Consider the following 19,874-nt stretch of genomic DNA (forward strand, 5'->3'; position numbering starts at 1 on the left):
TTGACCACGGGTTGCCGGGTTGTTGGAATTTTTTTTTATAACAGTCTTCATTGAGTTCTCTGGGACCACGGTTGTTAGGTAAAAGTATTTTGCCAAGCTCGCCATTTCTTCCAGGGATTGTCGGTTAAGGTTAAATTCCAGGCGAATTAAAGTATTCCTAGTGCATGCTGGAAGACTAAATAACTTTTTATAAGCTGCACAGTGGATCTTTTCAAGGTCATGTGCAAAGTTGCCTGGAAATGCCTGTATCGCATAATTAAGGGAAGGTAATAATTTTGCCCTCAAGACTCGTTGAATGGCCGTAGTTGTTGGGCTTTCTAAAACGGCATGAAGTTTACAGATGGCAAAGGTAACCATTTTTCATTTCTGCTGGAGCTTGTGGCGGTGGACCTGTGAGCGGCCAGTTTCACTGAACCAAATTCCAAGATAGTTGTATGTTTGTGTACTGTGCAATGTTAATGGGCCCAAACACCATTTCATCAATTTCTTTTTCGGATGGCGGCCAAAGATTACTATCTTGGATTTTGTTGGGTTTGCAACCAGCTTATTTTTAGCGTCATAATGTGAGAGTGCTGTTCAAGCTTTTTGGACGCCGACTTTGGTGTAGTCAAAAAGGACCAAGTCGTCTGCATATTGCATCAGCTGGATCTTGATTCTCGCAATCCTTGGAGTCGCTAAAGTGGCTCCGTGTAGAGCGCTACCCAAGTCCGCTGTATATAAGTTGAAGAGCAGCGGGGCAAGGACACAGCCCTGCTTTAGCCCGTGGTCTGTGATGTTTTTTGCAGTAGCAGATTCACACGAGAGTTTAACTCTTACCCAAGTTTGCGAGTACAGTGATCTGATGGCCTGTAGCAGTTTTGGGCAGATGTTCCAGCTGGCCAGTTTCTTCCATAAGATGTTACGGTGACCTCAGGACACCCACGCGCCGCACGGCCACCAGCTGTAGCGTGTGCGTCCCCACACTACTGTCCTCAGCCTCGCTGAGCCCGCCCTGTCGACCCCGCCCCCCGCCGTCACATTTTGCGTGTGTTTTCTTCATTTTCTGCTGCCTGTATCGTTTTGCCCTTCTGTTCTGTGCCCTTGATTTTTCCTTTTTTGTGCCTGCATTGTATTAGCGCCGCTCTCTGTGCCCCCCCACCCGCTTCCCGCCGCCTGCGTGCGGCCACGCCCCCTTACCTTCTGTGCCCTCCCCGCTCCCACCTCCCAGCTGCTCCGCCCTCCCTCCCACTTCGCCATAAATGGCGGCCGTGCATACGCGCAGAGTTGACGCGCAGCGGGCACGCCGATTGTGCGCCGAAGGTGCGCCAAAGGTAACCCCGTCCACCCGCCGGACGTACGATGCCGCCACCCTCAACGCACTCAACGCCGGCCGAGTCCCGGGCTGCTACCAAGCCACCCCGAGACGCACCCACGGACCCTTCTGCTGCACCGCCTGCAAGTTCACCTGCATCCGGACCTGCACCACTCCAGCAGCGCCCAAGACCTCGACGAGCAACAGCAGCAGCCACCTGAGATGCATCCTGCTCAACACCCGCTCCGTCCACAGACACGCCATCGAGATCTGGAACCTGCTCGACACCACAGCCCCAGACGTCGCCTTCTTCACGGAAACCTGGATGAACGCCTCCTCCGCACCCGACATCGCCATCGCCATCCCAGACGGCTACAAGATCATCCGAAGGGACCGCATCAACCACACCGGAGGAGGCATCGCCATCGTCCACAGGAACACCATCCGCATCACGACCAACACCGATGACACCCTCGCTAACGCCGAGCACCTGCACTTCCAAGTCCACATCAACCCCAAGACCACCCTCAGAGGCACCCCCATCTACAGACCCCCTGGACAACGCACACAATTCAGCGAAGACATCGCCGACTTCATCAGCCCACACGCCCTCTGCTCCGCTGACTACATCCTCCTCGGGGACCTCAACTTCCACCTGGAGAACAAAAACGACCGCAACACCACCACCCTGCTGGACAACCTCGCCAACCTGGGACTCAAGCAGCTGGTGACCACCCCCACCCACTACGCCGGACACACACTCGACCCCGTCTTCTCATCCAGCAAGGACATCGCCTTCAGCCACGCCAACGGACTCCACTGGACGGACCACAGCTGCGTCCACTTCAGCTTCGCAAGGACCACGATCCACCACCACCAGCAACAGGCTGCACGCAGGAATTGGAACAAGATCACAGCCGACCAGCTCGCTTCCTCCCTGAGCACGAACCCCCCCACCAGCACCACGAACCCTAGCCAGGCGGCCACCAACCTCACGAAGTGGATCAGCGACTGCGCAAACGAGCTCGCCCCCCTGAGGACCCCGCCCAGCAGACCCGGCAGCAAGAAAGCCCCATGGTTCACCGACGAACTCAAGAGCTCCAAGAGGAACTGCCGAGCCCACAAGAGAACCTGGCACAGAGACCCAACACCGGACAACATGACTGCCCTCAAGCTCGCCACCCGGAAACACCACCAACTCATCCGCGCCACCAAGAAAACTGCATTCAAGGAACGACTGGACAACAACGCACACAACAGCAAAGAACTCTTCAACATCGTCAAAGAGCTCTCCAACCCCAACGCCGGAAACAACGACATCACCCCTTCGCAAGACCTCTGCAACTCCCTCGCCTCCTACTTCCACAACAAGATCGCGGACATACACACAGCTTCAGCACTCAACCGACGAGCACCACGACCGAACCACTGCCCCCCACCACCACCCTCCGCTCCTGGACACCGATCAGCACCGAAGACACCGTCCGCACGATGAACTCCATCCACTCCGGATCTCCAACCGACCCCTGCCCTCACCACGTCTTCAACAAGGCCGACGCTATCATCGCACCCCACCTGCGGGACATCATCAACACCTCCTTCGACACCGCTACCTTCCCGGAGAGCTGGAAACACGCCGAACTCAGCGCTCTACTCAAGAAGCCATCGGCTAACCCCGCCGACCTCAAGAACTACCGCCCCATCTCGCTGCTCCCGTTTCCTGCAAAAGTCATCGAGAAGACCGTCAACAAGCAGCTGGCCGCCTTCCTCGAGACGAACGGCTCCCTCGACCCCTCGCAGTCTGGCTTCCGGGCCAACCACAGCACCGAGACCGCCCTGATCGCAGTCACCGATGACATCCGAGCGCTGCTCGACAACGGAGAAACAGCGGCCCTCATCCTCCTCGACCTCTCCGCGGCCTTCGACACGGTCTGCCACCGCACCCTAGTACAACGCCTCAGCAACGTCGGAGTCCGAGAGAAGGCACTGGAGTGGATCATCTCCTTCCTCGCTGGAAGGACACAGAGAGTCCGCCTCCCCCCGTTCAGATCCGAAACCACCGAAGTCATCTGCGGCGTCCCTCAAGGCTCCTCACTCAGTCCAACCCTCTTCAACATCTACATGAGCCCTCTCGCAGACATCGCACGCCAGCACAACCTCAACATCATCTCCTACGCCGACGACACCCAGCTGATCCTCTCCCTTACCAACGACCCCGCCACCGCCAGAGCCAACCTTCACGAAGGGATGAAAGAGGTAGCCAAATGGATGAAGAACAGCCGCCTGAAACTGAACTCGGACAAGACGGAAGTCCTCATCCTGGGATCCTCACCCTCCGCCTGGGACGACTCCTGGTGGCCCCCCGCCCTAGGCAGCGCACCCAAACCAACAGACCACGCACGCAACCTGGGCTTCATCCTGGACTCCTCCCTCTCCATGACCAGACAAGTCAACGCCGTCTCCTCGTCGTGCTTCAATATCCTGCGCATGCTACGTAAGATCTTCCGGTGGATCCCCACCGAGACCAGGAAGACGGTCACCCAGGCCCTCGTCACCAGCCGTCTGGACTACGGCAACACCCTCTACGCCGGAACCACCGCCAAACTCCAGAAGAGACTCCAGCGGATCCAGAACGCCTCAGCACGACTCATCCTGGACATCCCCCGTCGCAGCCACATCTCCGGACACCTGAGAGACCTGCATTGGCTCCCGGTCAACAAGAGAATCACCTTCCGTCTCCTCACCCACGCACACAAAGCCCTACACAGCCAAGGCCCAGGATACCTCAACGGCCGCCTCAACTTCTACGCTCCCAAACGCCAGCTCCGTTCGACCAGCCACGCCCTCGCCGCCGTCCCCCGCATCCGCAGAGCCACCACAGGGGGGCGGTCCTTCTCCTACCTCGCCGCCAAGACATGGAACTCCCTCCCCACCCACCTCCGCCTGACCCAGGACCACCTCGCCTTCAGGAGGCAACTCAAGACCTGGCTGTTCGAGCAGTAGCGGATCCCCCCCCCCCCCCCCCCCCCCCAGCGCCTTGAGACCCTCTGGGTAAGTAGTGCGCTATATAAATACGATGATTGATTGATTGACCCCATTGAATGCTGCTGTGTAATCGATGAAGCAATCAAAAAGCGGCTGATTGTCGTGAGCCATCGTTTGGTGTACTAAGTATGAGGGGGCAATGATGTTATCTAAGGTGGAAGCTCATGCTCGGAACCCGGTCTGGTAGAAAGGGAGCAGATCTTCCTTGCTGACCCAGTCTGTTAGTTTGTTCAGGAGAGTACTTGCATAAGCCTTGCCCTCAATATCCAGTAAGGCAATCATACGATAGTTCCTGGGGTCAGTGCTTGGCCCTTTTTTGTAAATTGAATGTAGTAAAGATCCTCTCCAGGAATCTGGGACATCCAACTGTGCCAAATTTTCAGCCCAAAAGTTGATGTTCTCCCTGAAGAGGGAACCGGGCATCCCGTTTGGATCAGGGGCTCCGTTATGGCGTATTTTTTTTCAAAAGGATTCGTATTGCCTGTGTTCCTGGGGGGTGTAAACGGCCAAAATATCCATGGATTCAGTTGTCACTTTACTTGGTTGTTCCCCAAGATTTGTTGTTCTTTCTGTGGGGTTTTACATGGGCTGCCCAAGTGCTTGCGTCGAGTGGGTTCTCTCTATTGGTGGTTCCGTGGATTACTTTGTTTAAATATTGCCAACATTCTTGAGATTTGCTGGGTGCTAGCAGCTCGAAGATCTTCAGCCATTTTGCCTCTGAGTTCGCGTTTTACCTGCCAGACCAATGTTGAATGGCTCTTAGCCGCTAGTTTTAATTCTTTTTTTGCAGATTCGGATCTAGTTGCTCGAAAGGCCCTGCGTTTGAAATTCAGTTGTCTGGAGGATTTCTTAATTGCTGGAATCGGCAGTATCCAAGGCCGAGGGGATCGTGAATTCAGCAAGGTCACAGCCATCCCGGAAAAGATGAAGGAGGTCAACATGAGAGCCTTCAGAGACTCTGCAGAGTACCACAATGCAGAGGTAGCCGGAGCCAAGACACACACTTTATTCAGTTAACGAAGGGCAGCACTAGTAGAGGTGAAGGTGGTACGAATCCACGACTCAAGCCATTTGGACTCCCTGGAGGGAGGAACCATTAACTGAGGCAAGGAAGGGAAGGCAGTCCGCAAAACAAACCCCTGCACGTATGGGTGAACAAATAAGCAAACTGGGTAATGTGGAGTAGGCCGGTGGTGATGCAAGACTGAACGAGCCAACGGTTCACCAGAAGCTGGCCGAGCCCAGGTGCCCAAAAGGGCGTCATAAAGAGAAGCTTCAAAGGGCAGAAGCGGCTCCACATTCCCTGCCCCATGGTGAAGGACATCAAGCAGAGGGTCCACAGGCAAGGGGACCGAAGGCGGCTGCATGTTTAAAACATGGATGGCTAAGGAGACTACTCTAAGAAACACCATACCGGCCTCTGTAGCCCTCTGAGGAGGTGACAGCAACTCATCTCTAGCTGAGGTCTGTAAACTAAGTCTTCCAATACACTGAGGGTGCGACCAATGCCCAAAGGAAGGAAGCCCCATTGACGAATGGGGGTCCTGATGGGGCTCCTGAGGAGGCGGGGATCTTGCCGGGTCCACAAATTCTAAGAGGGGGGCACAGGCAAGGATAGATCCGGCATAGCCGGATGTGAAGGAGACACCAAACTCTCCCCAGAAGCTTCCGGAGAACAATAACGCGGCACCGATGTGGCACCAAAACGACTTCGGTCGGCGCCGACCCTACATCGTCTGGCACCGACTCAGCTCCATCCGGCGCCAGTTCCACGTCCACCATGACAAGCTCCGCTTCCGAAGAAGGGGATGGCGCCGGAGCCGGGGAGGCAAGTCTCCGGCGCCGCACTGGAGGCTCCAACTCCGAAGTAAGAAGCGGAGTTGGAGTGGCGAGTTGTTGGCGCCGACCTCGGCTTCGGGCAGGCAGCCGCCTGCCCAGAAGGCCGAGGTGTGCTCGAAGCAAGGCTTTGAGCACCAGCAACCACCTGCGACGCCACAGGGAGCCCCCCGGGACTATACGGCGCGGCAGGGGTGCAATGGGTCGTAGAGGGGGACCCAGCCGGGCCACACCCTGACGACACCACATCTCCTTTGTCCCTGGGGGGCAAAGGCTTATTTGGCGCCGGGGGCGAACCCACTGGCGAGTCTGTCGGGGACCCCGTAAGTAGCAGAGGCTCCGCGGACGCCCCAGGGACAGGAGCGGACCCAAGGGAGGCCTGCGGAGCCCCATTTGGGTCCGAGTCACCCCCGTGCCCGCATCGGGCGGATAGGGGATGGGCGACTCCCGGGGGCGCACGTCCAGCGGACTCTGGGAACTTGTGCCCCCGACAACAGACGAAAGTGAGGTCGAGGACCTCGGCGACATGCGCCGCGACTTACCCATAAGGGGTGAACGACGTCTCCGGGCCCCAGAGGGCGACCGACGCCGCAACTGGAAACCAGAGGGTCCTGCCGGCGATGAGGAGGCCGGAGGACGATAAGACTCCGACCAGGACAGGCGAGCCGAAAGGAGCTACATCCAGCGCTCCTGCCAGGACTTCGGCTTGAGGTATTGGCAGGCGTCGCAGTCCGTCGAGTCGTGGTGTTCGCCCAAACACCACATACAGATAAGATGTGGGTCCGTCACAGACATTTGCCACAAACAGGAGGTACACGTTTTAAAGCTCGAAAGCATCGCACACTGTTCCAGATGCGAAGTATGAAAATAAGACGTCGCTGACGTGACATAAGTGGACGACGTCAGGGCGGAGTCGTGTGGCGCCGTCCCCCGGGGCGCAGAGGTGCTAATGCAAACAATTTTCCGGATCCAGTCTGATGCCTGGGGATATTCTAAGTTAAGAAATCTGCGGCTAGAAGTCTCTATCAGATAACAAAATATAACGGCTTTATTGCTCAATCACTTGTGGTTGAACAGAGCACCTGGCGTCACATAACCAGTATGGGCCAGCAAGCCCTAAACATAGCTCGCCCTGATTAAATCTGGCTCGCCATGGCGAGTGGGCGAGTAAATTTCTCGAAGGCCTATCCTTATGTGGTCAAACTACTGACCACCTCTGGTAGACAGAGGGCCCTAACATGTAAACCCCCAAAATTTAAATGTGATTCAATTCATGGTAGCTGTATTCAAACTTTGGAACTTCTTTCCCAACTCCAAATACAAACACATCCACAACCAAACCTACTAAATGTCAGGACTACTAAAAACGCATTTCTTTTGGCTACATCTGTATTTTCTTATTGGCATATCCCACAGTGTTTCCAATTGTAATTAGAATTCTCTATGTTACTCTTTCATCAAGTTTTTAAATCAGGTTTTATTGTAACCACAACAGTTCTTTGTAAAGCCTGTTAACGTCTTTTCGATACAGCAACACTATAGTCATATGTTAAAAAGGGTCATCGTGTGTGGAGAAAAAACGTATTGTTATCAAGTCTTACACTGCTAACAATCTGCAGCTTAGACATTCTAAAACGTTCCTTTGTATGTGGACGTCTACTTCGGTTTTGAGCCCTATTGCGACTTAATTCACCGCATAGACTGTTAAGGAAATACTATAAAATAAGAAGGAATCTCAAGAAAATTGAAACTGTGAGTATGAATTACTTTTTTCCATTTAGGGGTAGGGAGAAGAATAGTGAACAGTAACCACTGGTAAAATCAGCAAAGTCGTTTAAAGAGATAAGTTTGGGAAGACTCTGTTTTTATTTTTGAAAGCCCTTTCATGTGTGTTAATATACAACACAGAAAAGGTTCATAATGGAAGATATGCCATTTTTTATTTGGAGGGATGAGCTAAAAACAACTTGTTATTTATAGAATCTGGTGCCAACTCTTTGATATAGAGCAACGTTTTTGAGAATGGCAATGATGGACTAAAGTAAACTACAAGAAGTCTAAATTGTGAATAAAACAAAAACACACTGACACTGTACAACCACAAGATACGTTGGCTGTCAAGAGGCTTCACCCAATAGTTCACCAACAAAGGTTACACTTCATGCCATACTTCGGTGTTTTACTTACCCATTTCACTTGATATGCTCCGCACAGTCCCACAAATTGTGTTGGTCTGGTGTGAGCTTGCAGAATCCTGTCCATTGCCTGCCAAAAGAATAAAAGATAAGTTAAACTCTATTAAGTGTATGTGCATTGCCCAGAAAGGAAATATATGTCCTTTTGATGTAACACAACTGTCAAGGAACAAAATAAGAGTCATATTATCAGTTAATAGTTCCCAGACAGTGTGAGCTCTTTCTTAGGATAGAGCCACCCTAACTAGCCTGCATCGTGCAGGTAGGCAGTTGCTTACAAGAATACTTAAAAGACGACCATTACGGACAGTCTATCTTAAGAGGCAGAATATAACCCACAGTACATCATTTCATAAGTACTTCAGGCATTTTTAAAGTTCTTGATCCTGAAAAGCAACACATGTTAGAGGGATGCTAAGTAAATCTCCATTAAACTAGTGTCAACACACCAAAGTGGTATGGTCATCAGAATGTTTCATAGAATGTAAATCTAGAGTTCTCACAAAGTCAAATCATTGCTATCAATTTGCTATGAAAACAACACTCTGTATAAACTTTAAGTAACATGTTGCAGCAACCAAAAGTGCTATTTTAAAACCCGGTGAGACGTCTGGGAGTCTAAACGACTTTACTTATTTGAAATATTCGTTTTTGAAAAGAAAAAAAAACAGTTCTACCTTCTAGAACAGCAGTATTCCCGACCTATTTTGACCTGACTTTTATGCACAGAGCGAAATGTAGCATTAGTATAAAGGTAAGTGGAAAATCTATTTGTACAACAAACAAGTACATCATCACAATCTGTTGAGGTTTACCAATGTTCCAGAGAGCTGCTGTTTAACTACACACACATTTTACGTCGATAGGGGCAAAATATATGATGAAAAAGGTTTTATAGTAAATACAAAGATGGTTGAAGAAAGCAATAGTTGGTGCATTGCATATCACATTTAGAAATCAAATCTTTGTTATGTTATATGTTATGTTATAAAGCACTTGTAACACGCACAAATACTCAGGAGTGTCCCGGCGCGGAAGCCAACTGCAGAAAGCACAAAAGCACGGAGCAAGGGGGAAGTCCAAGTTAGTTAAAAAGCAAGGTCTTTAGCTGCTTTTTAAACAGCCTAAATTCCTGAGTATTACGCAATTCACAGGGAAGGGCGTTCCAGGCTTTAGCTGCCCTAAAAGACAAAGAACTGCCACCCATACGTGTGAGACGAAATCTGGGGATGACTGCAAGACGTAATGTGGCTGATCTCAGTCATCTTTGGGGCACGTAGAAATCAAAGCGTCTCCTGAGCTAAGGGGGCCCAAATTTGTATAGGGCCCTGTGGGCAAGAGTGAGGGCCTTGAACTTGACACATTGCTCCACGGGGAGCCAGTGCAGATCCCGAAGATGTTGCTTTGTGCTTGATCTGCCAAGGATACCCAGCAACACTCTTGCTGCTGCAGTTTGAATGGTTTGCAGCTTTTTTAGCTGGTATCCCAGCAGGCCAATATATAATGCATTAGTGTAATCAATACGTGACAAAATAAGGGCACGAGTCACGGTTTCCCTGGCCGGTCTTGGCAATAGTGGCAGGAACTTCCTGATTGCCTTCAGTGTGCCAAAGCACACTCCGGCCAATTTATTTATCTGCACAGAGAACTGGAGGTCCTCACCGAACCAGAGCCCCAGATTTTTGACCGGACTGCCAACTGAGTTAGGCCTGGGAAAGTCAACAGGCCAAAGTTCTTCCCTAAATTGAGGAGGAAAAGAGCCATACAGTAGAACCTCAGACTTGTCCTCATTGCATTGGAGCTGAGCCCTTGCAAGCCAGTTAAAAAAGGCTGAAAGGCAGTTCCTGGCTAAATCAGGGGACAAATCTCTCCTTTCATGTAAAGAGGAGCTGGGTGGCATCTTTGTAAGCTATGACCTTGGCTCCCAGCTCCTCTGCCAGATAGATCAGAGGCGTAACGTATAAATTGAAAAGGAGGGGGCTCAACGCGGAGCCCTGCAGAACTCCCGTGGTCACCTTTCTTGGGGCAGCCATAACTGCTGTGTTCTGTCCTCTAAAAATGCTTTACGCCAATCCCAAGCTGAGATTGAAATTCCAATGTTTGAGAGATGGGCCAGGAGTTGGCGATGAGGCACCGCATCGAAGGCGGCAGAAAGATCCAATAAAATCAAGGCTGCTCTGCCGCCTGCATCCAAACATTCTCTAATAGCCTCCGCCATATCAACGAAGGCAGTCTCTGTGCTGTATGTGGCCCTAAATCCCGAGTGGACTGGGTGGAGGGCACCAGATGATTCAACAAAGTCGGAGAGTTGCCTCTTTATATAGAGATACGAGGATTCTGTGCTATAGGGCTACCATTCACAGAAAGTGTTGAAGATCTTCCTGTATGTTGAAATAGTTTTTTAAAGGATTTACATTGGCTGGAAGATGTACATGGTTCTATACAAGCTAACTAGTTTTCTTGCTTACACTTTTGTTCCTCTGCTAAGGCAGTTAGCTTCTCACTGTATTGCACAACATGTAACAATTTCAATGTAGAAAACATTAGTAGTTTTCTATTCACTCACATAGTTTAGAAAAATGTTAGTACATATAAGTGCAAGCTGCTTTTATCCATTTTGACAAATAATTTAGATGGAGTGCCAGTGTTTGAAATAGGCAGGTACTACCAGATTTTGAGTAGCCATAAGTTATTTGAGGGGGGGAGTGGGGGGGGCAGACACAATGTGACCAGATGGAAAGTACCTGCCACTCTCAAAGGGAAGCAGGTACTTCTATCTTCTAAATTCAATCAATGTACATGTAGAGCTAAAGAAGAGTTGCTAAACACGAGCACATACTATAACAAAGATTTTGTCTAACGGTCAGGGGTGCCGAGTATGGCACTGAAGAGCCAAGGCTCGCAACCCCCTCTCCCCCTTTCGATCAGCTCAACATCCTAGGTTTCTGGGCAAATCACTTATACTCCCTCCCCCCCACCACCAATGAAAAATATGAACCTGACCATACGTAATGCAGTCTGACACGTGTGGAAGTGGTATAATGCTCTTGGGCCAAGCTTGCACTATAGCTAATAAAAACAACTGAAAAAAACTTTGTGGCAATACTACCAGTGACAAAATCCGGGTTCTCCTTCCCTTGCACATGAACCCCACTCACCAGGTTTTTCCATTTGAACATCAAGAGGTTTATCAGGTTGAAAGGATGTACATTCCTCTTTCCATGTTTTCCGTTTCTTTGGTGGTGGTTCAGCCTTAGTCTTTGGCTGTTTTGCTTTGGATTTCGGTCCATGAGGATCATGAGTTTTGTTACCAGCCAACTTACTTTGTCCAGTTCTGCAAGTATATCAAAAAAAGACATTGAAGTTATTGAAATCTGAGAATGCAATAATATCACCAGTTAATAGTATCTTGGAAACTAATAGTGGTATTTGAAGAATGTTCTACTGGGCTGAAATAATTTTTCATTTAACGCAGCACAATGATAACCTGAAAAGTTAGCAGTTTTTTGCACTGGTACATTACAAGCTGCCAAGAAAATACAGAGGGGGCCAACATTTTTTATCCTCCTGTTCCATATATTTGAGAGGGGTGTGAGATATGAATGGTACCATGTGTTCCCTTGAAAGTTCAACAGGTAAGTGCAAAACCTAACAGCAGATATATGCTTCCTAATGCCTACCAAAATAGTCAGGAAATCTGCCTATTCTGTATTACCTATCTACTCTAGTTCTGGCTTACTTAAGAACATGTTTAAATGGCTACCCCATATTTAGATATCTGTTGACCTGAATGAACAAGTGCCTCCCATATCAATGTATAGCAAGATCAGCAATCCCACAGCAGCATGTTTTCATTTCACACACCTCACAGAAACCATTGTAGGATAAAATGTGCACTTTTTAATTGAGATAGCTAGGATAGGTGTGCTGAGGCCATCCACCTAGAAAGATCATCATCTGATGATTCCTCACTCACCATGCGATACACATACAACAACAGGAGAACTTGAATACCTACCTGGATATTATGGATAGAGGGCTTACAGGGTGATGGTTTTCAGGTAGATGTGTGCAATGAGTTCGAATACTATTGGGGGAGAGTGTCTCTCACTCCGAGTAGGAATCCAGACAGACAGCTATGCACGGGCTTCTGCATGAATATGATTTACTTTTTCAGGTTTGGGCTACAAAGAAATATAACCCAAACTGAACGCTAAAGGCAGAATAAAACAAATGACTAGGGAGTCACCAGATCATATGGAAAAATATGTTAAGGTTTTGTCAGAAAAACAGACTCAGAATTGCTATGTGGGCAGGTTGCCTGCTTGGCTTCTGAAAAGGAAAACCTCCAGACCACAATAATGCATGCTGTGAATGCACAAGTCTAGGAACAGTATACAGGTCAATATTAATGAAATGGTCTGCAAATATTCATCAACACATTTGGGAATCTAACTGCCTCTGCCAGATGCTACTCAGGTACAATGATGTAAGATTGTCTCGAACGACCTTAGAACAAAGAGAGTCACTCTAGTCCCCACTTACTAGACAAGATCGACTAACAGTGTTGCAGGCCAGGCAATATGGTATGGCCTGCATAGTGGGAGGAAGAACGATGGGTTGGAATGCTTCTCCAAGCGATTGGCAGTGGTAAGACTTATTGCAAGTATTCCTCCCATCACCTTTTTTGTGTTTGATGTATCGCCCTAAGTGGCAAGGATATGCCCAGAGATCGGTCCTGTGTCACAGGAGTTAAGCTAAGATAAGACACAATTGAGGCGAAACCATTCTTGGGTTGCTTGAGTTCCAATTCAGAGGACCTGGCTTGGCAGTTCTGGCTGGACTGTTCCAACTGGAAAAGGGTGAACACGGATTTAACTATGGCTGGGTAACTAAGGTGGAATGGAGGGCAAAAGAACAATGGGTTGGAATGCAACCCGAGTGACTGCTGGTGGGTAAACTTATTAAAACTTAATGTAAACATTCCTGCAATCACCTTTTTGTGTTTCATGCAATGAGAAAAAATATTAGGACAAAACATTGGGTGATGATGGATTCTTACTGGAGTATTATCAGTGTCTCTCTCAGACAAACTTCGAGAGGTATGCCAGGATGCACAATGGTGGGGAATCCGCCAGTGACGATGAAAGAGGCTATTGTAACTGTAGTGCCTACAATCACTTCTTTGATCGTAGGTCTTACAGTTCATTATCCAAGATTAACATGGATATCAAATTACTTAGCAAGGCACTGGCAGTCACATTACTTGGAAATGTGTGAGTTTAGTCCAACCACATTAATCCATATTTATTCCACATAGGACTACAACTGCTAATCGCAGACAACTAAGAGGCATTTAACACCTTTAGCTGGCAAATTCACCTCTATGTTTTGCATGATTAAAATTGTGGGCTCTAATTATATGTTTATTTTTCTGAGTGATCCCATAGCGGTAAATAGCCAATTATTAGATCATCTGGAGGACTTTGCATTATAATTATGTTTGCATAGAAACTGGAAAGTCACTACTATTATCAATGAACAAAATGATGGAACAAGAAATAGAACTGTACCATACATTTGGCTCACTCAATAGTAGAATCATTTTACAAAGTGGGACTGTGACAGTCATAAATGGTCACTCACTAAGGTGAGAGGACGACAGGCTTATCCGCACCATCAGCACTTCCCGTTTGACCTACCATGGACTCTCTGGTGTATCAGAGGTCTTGCAGGCTGGCACATGGTTCTTCCACATTTGATGAGAAATTGTTTCCCTTGCTTGTGTTGATGGATGAGCCAGGAAGGAAGGCAGACCCTTCCAGCCCTATATGACTGGTGCCCAGTGTGGGGGATTGAAAAGCTGGAATCTGCACAACAGGACCACTGACCATGACGACCGACCGTGGGAAGAAAGGGAAGTGACAACATTTCAAAGTGGGAAGAGTTACTCTTCCCTCTGCACATAAACCCTTCAAACAGATTCATATAGTTTCATCCTTTCCAGTCATAACCAGACAGCCAGTGGCTTGTGTAAACCCTCCAAATTCACCCTGCTATATAAATCCTCCATCCATAGCACATGGTGGTCGGAGTGAACAGGAAAAATGGATGTAGGAATAATGCTCATACAAATCTCATATGGATAAAAAAAAGACAAATAATAACTAATGCTGGAAGCCTTTAAAATGAAGCATGTAAAACATAATTGTTGAAAGATCATGTGAAAGAAAATCCACTGTGATATTCCCTATGTAGAAAATAGTTGTCAGCCATATTTAGAATAGTTTGATTCTTCGTTTAAGTGCATTGCAGCAGCAACATAATACAGAATTACCAAGTTGGTAATCAAAGGGGAAGTGGTACTTACAAGAATGCTAACGATCATAACTGCTTTTGACGAAGGCCAATAAGCGTTTATACACCATGTTAAACAAATTAAAATGTCATTGTTCTTAAAAAAAAATATTCAGAGCGGTTATTACCTGGCAGATGGCATAGGTTTGCTTGTTGGCTTTCTTGAACATATCCTCACATATTCTTTTTTATTGGCATGTTCTATAAACTTAGCATACACCCGTTTGTACTTTGATTTTGCATCACCAAAGTATCCAAGATACTAAAAAACAAAAATGATACTCATAATCAAGGTTTTCGCGTCAACACTTTAAAGCAGCATTTTTCCTTTCCATCACTGTTTTGACCTTTGACAGATTGGGACCTATGTGCTATATTCTGTTTTTTAAACTCCTACTCTTTTTTCCCAATTCACTGTATTTTGTAGAAGGGAAAGTTTATTGGAACCACAGAGACATTATATCTTTTCACTTAAAGTTCAATTGTCAATTATTTAGCACTAGTTCACATATGTACTACATAAGGCAGGCTCGGAAGCCATTGTGTTAAAATAAAACACTCTACAGTACTTACATCTGAAACAGTAGGTATGTAAATTTCAACAACTTTCGAAACATAAAAAGCTTGTTTCTGCCTGTCAACTAAAACAAAGTCTTGAAAATTGAAACCTGCACCAGTGAACTATGTTTAAACAAAAATGAACCAAATACAGCTACTTTCACCTGATCAAACCCATGATTTCCATTTCTAACAAAAAAAGAAGATAATTCACTTTTAAAACCATGTCTTCAATCTGAGTTTAGCACAAATTTGCAATCAAAAAAAGCAATAAATGGCTAACATATATAAAATATATGGGGAACACTGAAACTGCCATCAGGAAGTAAATTCAGTGCCTTGGCTACTATAAAACATTTAAAAAATGGAATATCCCAAGCCTGCAGCACTAAAGCCTTGTTTTGTTACTCACACTATTAGTAGCAGAATATTGTCTTTGCCCATTACGCACTTCAGGAACAAACTTCTGTAGTAAAGCCTTTTGGACTCTCCAAATTGCAGGAGGCTCCTGACCAGTACTCAATGCCAGCTGGAAAGACCAAACAAAAATTCACAATCTGAATTGTTTCAAGCATGAAAAGCATACATTACAAATTGATCTAGTTTTTAAAACACTATCAATATATCTAATGTTCATGCAGGATATTAAATCTGTGCTTAAGTGTATTTTAATTCACAATGGCCTAGGTGACCTACTACAAAATAATCTTGAGATGCTGCATTAAGGGTGTTAATCCCAGGCACCACACTCCAAGGTTTCCAATAATAAATGAAAATATGCAGTTATTTCATTTTATGTTCCTGCACAAATGTAAAATAAAATGGATATTGGTCAAGATGAAGTATTAAGTAATAATCTTGATGTGGTAATGCTGAAGGATATCCCATATGAAAGGTGTGGCCTACACCTTATAGCTTCAGATGTATCTGCTTTACTAGGTCCTCAGTAACAAAACAAAAATATGCTGGTGTCTCCACCTTGGACAAGAAGCAATGAAGGACAAAATATACATATTCCCATTCTGACACCATGAGAGGAGGCACCACCCTTCTTCCAACCAGAATCCATACCAGGCTTCTCCAACAAGTAGCTCATGAGCTACTGGTGCTCTCCGGGTAACTGTAAGTAGCTCTCCTGTGTGCTGTAAAGCCTAATAAATTAGGCGCTTTTGATTGGAGGAATGAATGCACATATAAACAAGCATTTGCAATTCAATAGGTCTCGCATTTACACGAGTTTAAGCTATTAGTATTGTAAATTACATGTCTTTCAAAAATAAAAGGCATGGCATTTGCAAGGTCAATAGCTCAAACTCCCGTAAATGCGAGCCCTATTGCATTGCAAATGCTTGTTTTGTTAGGCACGGGGAGATTAAGTGATTTGCCCAGAATCACAGGATGCTGAGACTCGAACCCGGTTCTTCAGAATTGAGGTCGACCGGCCAAGCCCTTAGGCCACATCCGCTCTGCCTGTTAGTGTGTGGCTTGAAAGAAAACACTATTTGTAGTGTGGAGAAACACAACATAGGGATGTTTGGGGTGATGCGAGGGAGAGATATAATAACTATTTATGTATCAACATTAAAAACTGAACAGTATCTTAGGACTTGAATAAGAGTAATAAGTGGTCTTATGCTATTAATAGTACCCGCTGTAAAGGTGAAGATCTGAATCAGCCCCGCCCGAAGTATCAAGGATTCGAGCCAATGACCGACACACACCTAGAACATTTAAGTAGTCCTCCTCCTTCCGGTTTGGCATACAATGAGCACTGTTTCCCTTCTCTGTTGTTCTGCTTACAATGAAGGTAGCGCTCGTCCAGCTTCTTTTTCTCATTCATAGATTCAATATGGTTGTGTAATTTTCCTGCAAAGCTCGAGTCAAAACAGCCCTTTCAAAACTATAAAACAGAATATAGGTGGCATCAGCAGAAGTCCAAAAGCAGGTCGATGGAAACACAGAATTAATTTGCCTTCGGTACCATTCTGATTCAACTAACCTTGCAAACCAATTCTCGCTTGCAGTAATTGGTTGGAAATAAGGTGAATCTATATCATGGAGCAAAACCAGATTAACTTGGGAGGCCATTTTATTCTACTGAAGCCTGGAGTTTTCAATCACTAACTTGAATCGAGCAGGAAATATTGCCAAGGATGAGGGAAAGAGGTAAAGGCAGACCCTGTATATAACCTTACTTGGGGCACTTGTCCTGGCATCAGGATCCAGAAAGTGTACAGAGCTCTGTTACTACTGCTTTACCAACATTACGATTGAAGAGGGCCAAGGTCACAGCTTTAACTTTTGGTTAATGCTCTCTTGCATCAATGCACACTGATTAGTATGGAAATATTAAACACAATTCTTCCCCATTCACTCAGCTTGAGGCTGTGTTTTCAACCAGAAAGTGTTTATGGTTCAACAACAGTCCAAAGACCATCAGGATCTTACGTTTTAGGCAAAGAAAAAAAACATCAAGCGGTTTAAGATGCCATTTAACCTCAGGGTTAAACAGGAGAGAGTGGAAAGATTGATTGTGTCCTACTGCAATCACCAATCTCATGGAAAACAGCTATTGCTATTTAGCAGACACACAGAAACCAACGTAAACTGAAGGAAATCGTGTACCACGCACAGAGTTTCACATTAATTGGTGAACAGTGTTGAAACGACTTGCAATAAAGAGGCAGTTCAAGATGGAAACTGAAAAGATTGAAGTTCTGGTCCCCGAGTGGCTTCACAGAGCCCTCAAATATCACTGCCGTATTTGTGCTAAATGTTGCTGCAGCCTGATTCACAAGCATGAATATGTGCTGTGGGAAGGCTCCTCCATCAGCATAAGAAAAAAATCACATGATTGTGTGTATATATATATATATATATATCGCCTGGATCACTACTATGCACAGCTCAGTATCTCAGCAGCGCTCCTCCAGTCATAATCCATAGGCTTGTAATGTCCAACTACACAACGGCATTGGTTTTTTTGTTCGACACCTAAAGTGCACATTTCTGGGTAATTTCAGAGCAATTGCGTACATGGCCACATTTTCTAGTAAATCAGAAGCTGTTTTGTACACAGAGACAAGTGGGAAAGATGAATCTGAACAGGTATAAAAACCGGACCCAGGTCAAGCAAAAAGTACAAGATACATTCGGTGTAGGAGTCTCAACCGTCCTGAGTCATGGGCAATATTTGACCATGTTTAAACAAACCTGTGTTTTTAACCTTTCTGCAACTTTATGGTTGCATGCCCGCAGTCTCTGGGGTCGTGCGCACTGAAAGAGACGCCGTAAGCGTGCACATCTCCTGTCCCCCTACAGCCACCAAACCGCCAATAGGTCTCGCTAAGGCGAGCAACTCCTGCGTTGCGTCGCTAGGCGAGACCTAAAAAATTTAAATGTTTGTATTAGAGACAAAAATATGCGTATTTCCAGAACCCATTAATTGATGACAGTCAAAAAATGGCTGAAATTCTAAAATATATTTGAAGCTGATATTTGAGTGATAAACCATTTCGAGTTGAGCAGACTTATTACTAACATCATTACCTTTGTGCCAGGGGCATTGCTTTTAGGTACTACCCTTGTAAAGACATTTAAACTGGCAAAACCTTTTCTACTTTACTGCTGAGATCCCTGTCGGATGTACTGACGTGATTCCTTCTAGTATATGTGCACATGGTGGCCAGTAATGTAATCTTGTCTAATGTGGTCACTGCTACAACAATAATATTATGCGTAGCTCTGGATAATTTACATTGAACATAGGTAGCACTTACTACAGGAAAGGTTGGAGACCCCTGGTCCATAAATTACAGTAGGAAGGTGTATTATTATGTAGTGATGCTGGTTAGGCTTCACTATGCAATACTCTCACAATACCCCAAAGACGGCCCTTGGATTCACAATAATAAATCCTTAGCTCAGTCCTGGTAGAGTGGCAAAGAGCAGTCACACTTTACTAGAGGAACATGTGTACCACCATGGACGAAGTAATTAACATGACTCGAAAGAAATCAGACACCAATGTATAACAATAAAGCAGATTTTTATAGAAATTTAGATCCCAAAACAAAGTCAATCTGATAACTATAACCGGAGTTATGGATTTTAAAAGCAAAACAAAACTGCAAAACTTTAGCACTGCAGTAAATGGGAAAAAGCACTAGTGACCATCGGTCACTTGCAGGTCATGTTGCAAGGAACCCACTGTGGGGTAAAGTGGTGCTAGTCCCAGGACCAAGCCACGAAAGTCAGTTCGATTTTACCTGTCTTGAGAAGCCTGCGTGCAGAGTTGTTCGGGCTTTCCGTGGTGCTGAAGCTAAAGCAGCAGGGGAGCTGGTTTTACTGCTTACACAGTACTGGTGAGAAAACAGGTGCAAAAAGTCAATGAGGCCACAGCTGGCATCAGATGAAGGTTTTGCGGGCTTCCCTCACGTTGCAGTATCGAGTAAAGGTGTTGGTTGCTCGACTGGCCACCAAAAAGCCTTGGCAGTGGTCAGGTCAGCAAGAAGATATTTTGGCGTCTGGAAGAAAGTGGTAGCTGCCGTAGACTTGCTGGAGGTCAGGACTACATTTCCCACAATGCACTG

The 19,874-nt window shown here is 46.5% G+C and overlaps 1 protein-coding gene across 2 annotated transcripts in view; it reads right to left on the bottom strand.

The window, feature by feature from the left end:
- Positions 1 to 19,874, bottom strand: part of QSER1 (glutamine and serine rich 1) — a 693,647-nt gene that overhangs the window by 284,119 nt on the left and 389,654 nt on the right. For both annotated transcript variants that reach the window (XM_085648248.1, XM_085648247.1), the window contains 4 exons: positions 15,695 to 15,811; positions 14,853 to 14,986; positions 11,526 to 11,701; positions 8,360 to 8,437 (listed from right to left, as the gene is read on the bottom strand). In XM_085648248.1, coding sequence (XP_085504374.1) covers positions 8,360 to 8,437; positions 11,526 to 11,701; positions 14,853 to 14,986; positions 15,695 to 15,811 — 505 coding nt within the window. The remainder of the gene's footprint in view (positions 1 to 8,359; positions 8,438 to 11,525; positions 11,702 to 14,852; positions 14,987 to 15,694; positions 15,812 to 19,874) is intronic.

This window comes from Triturus cristatus, chromosome 3_2, assembly GCF_964204655.1.
Source record: "Triturus cristatus chromosome 3_2, aTriCri1.1, whole genome shotgun sequence".
NCBI classification, from domain to species: Eukaryota; Metazoa; Chordata; class Amphibia; order Caudata; family Salamandridae; genus Triturus; species Triturus cristatus.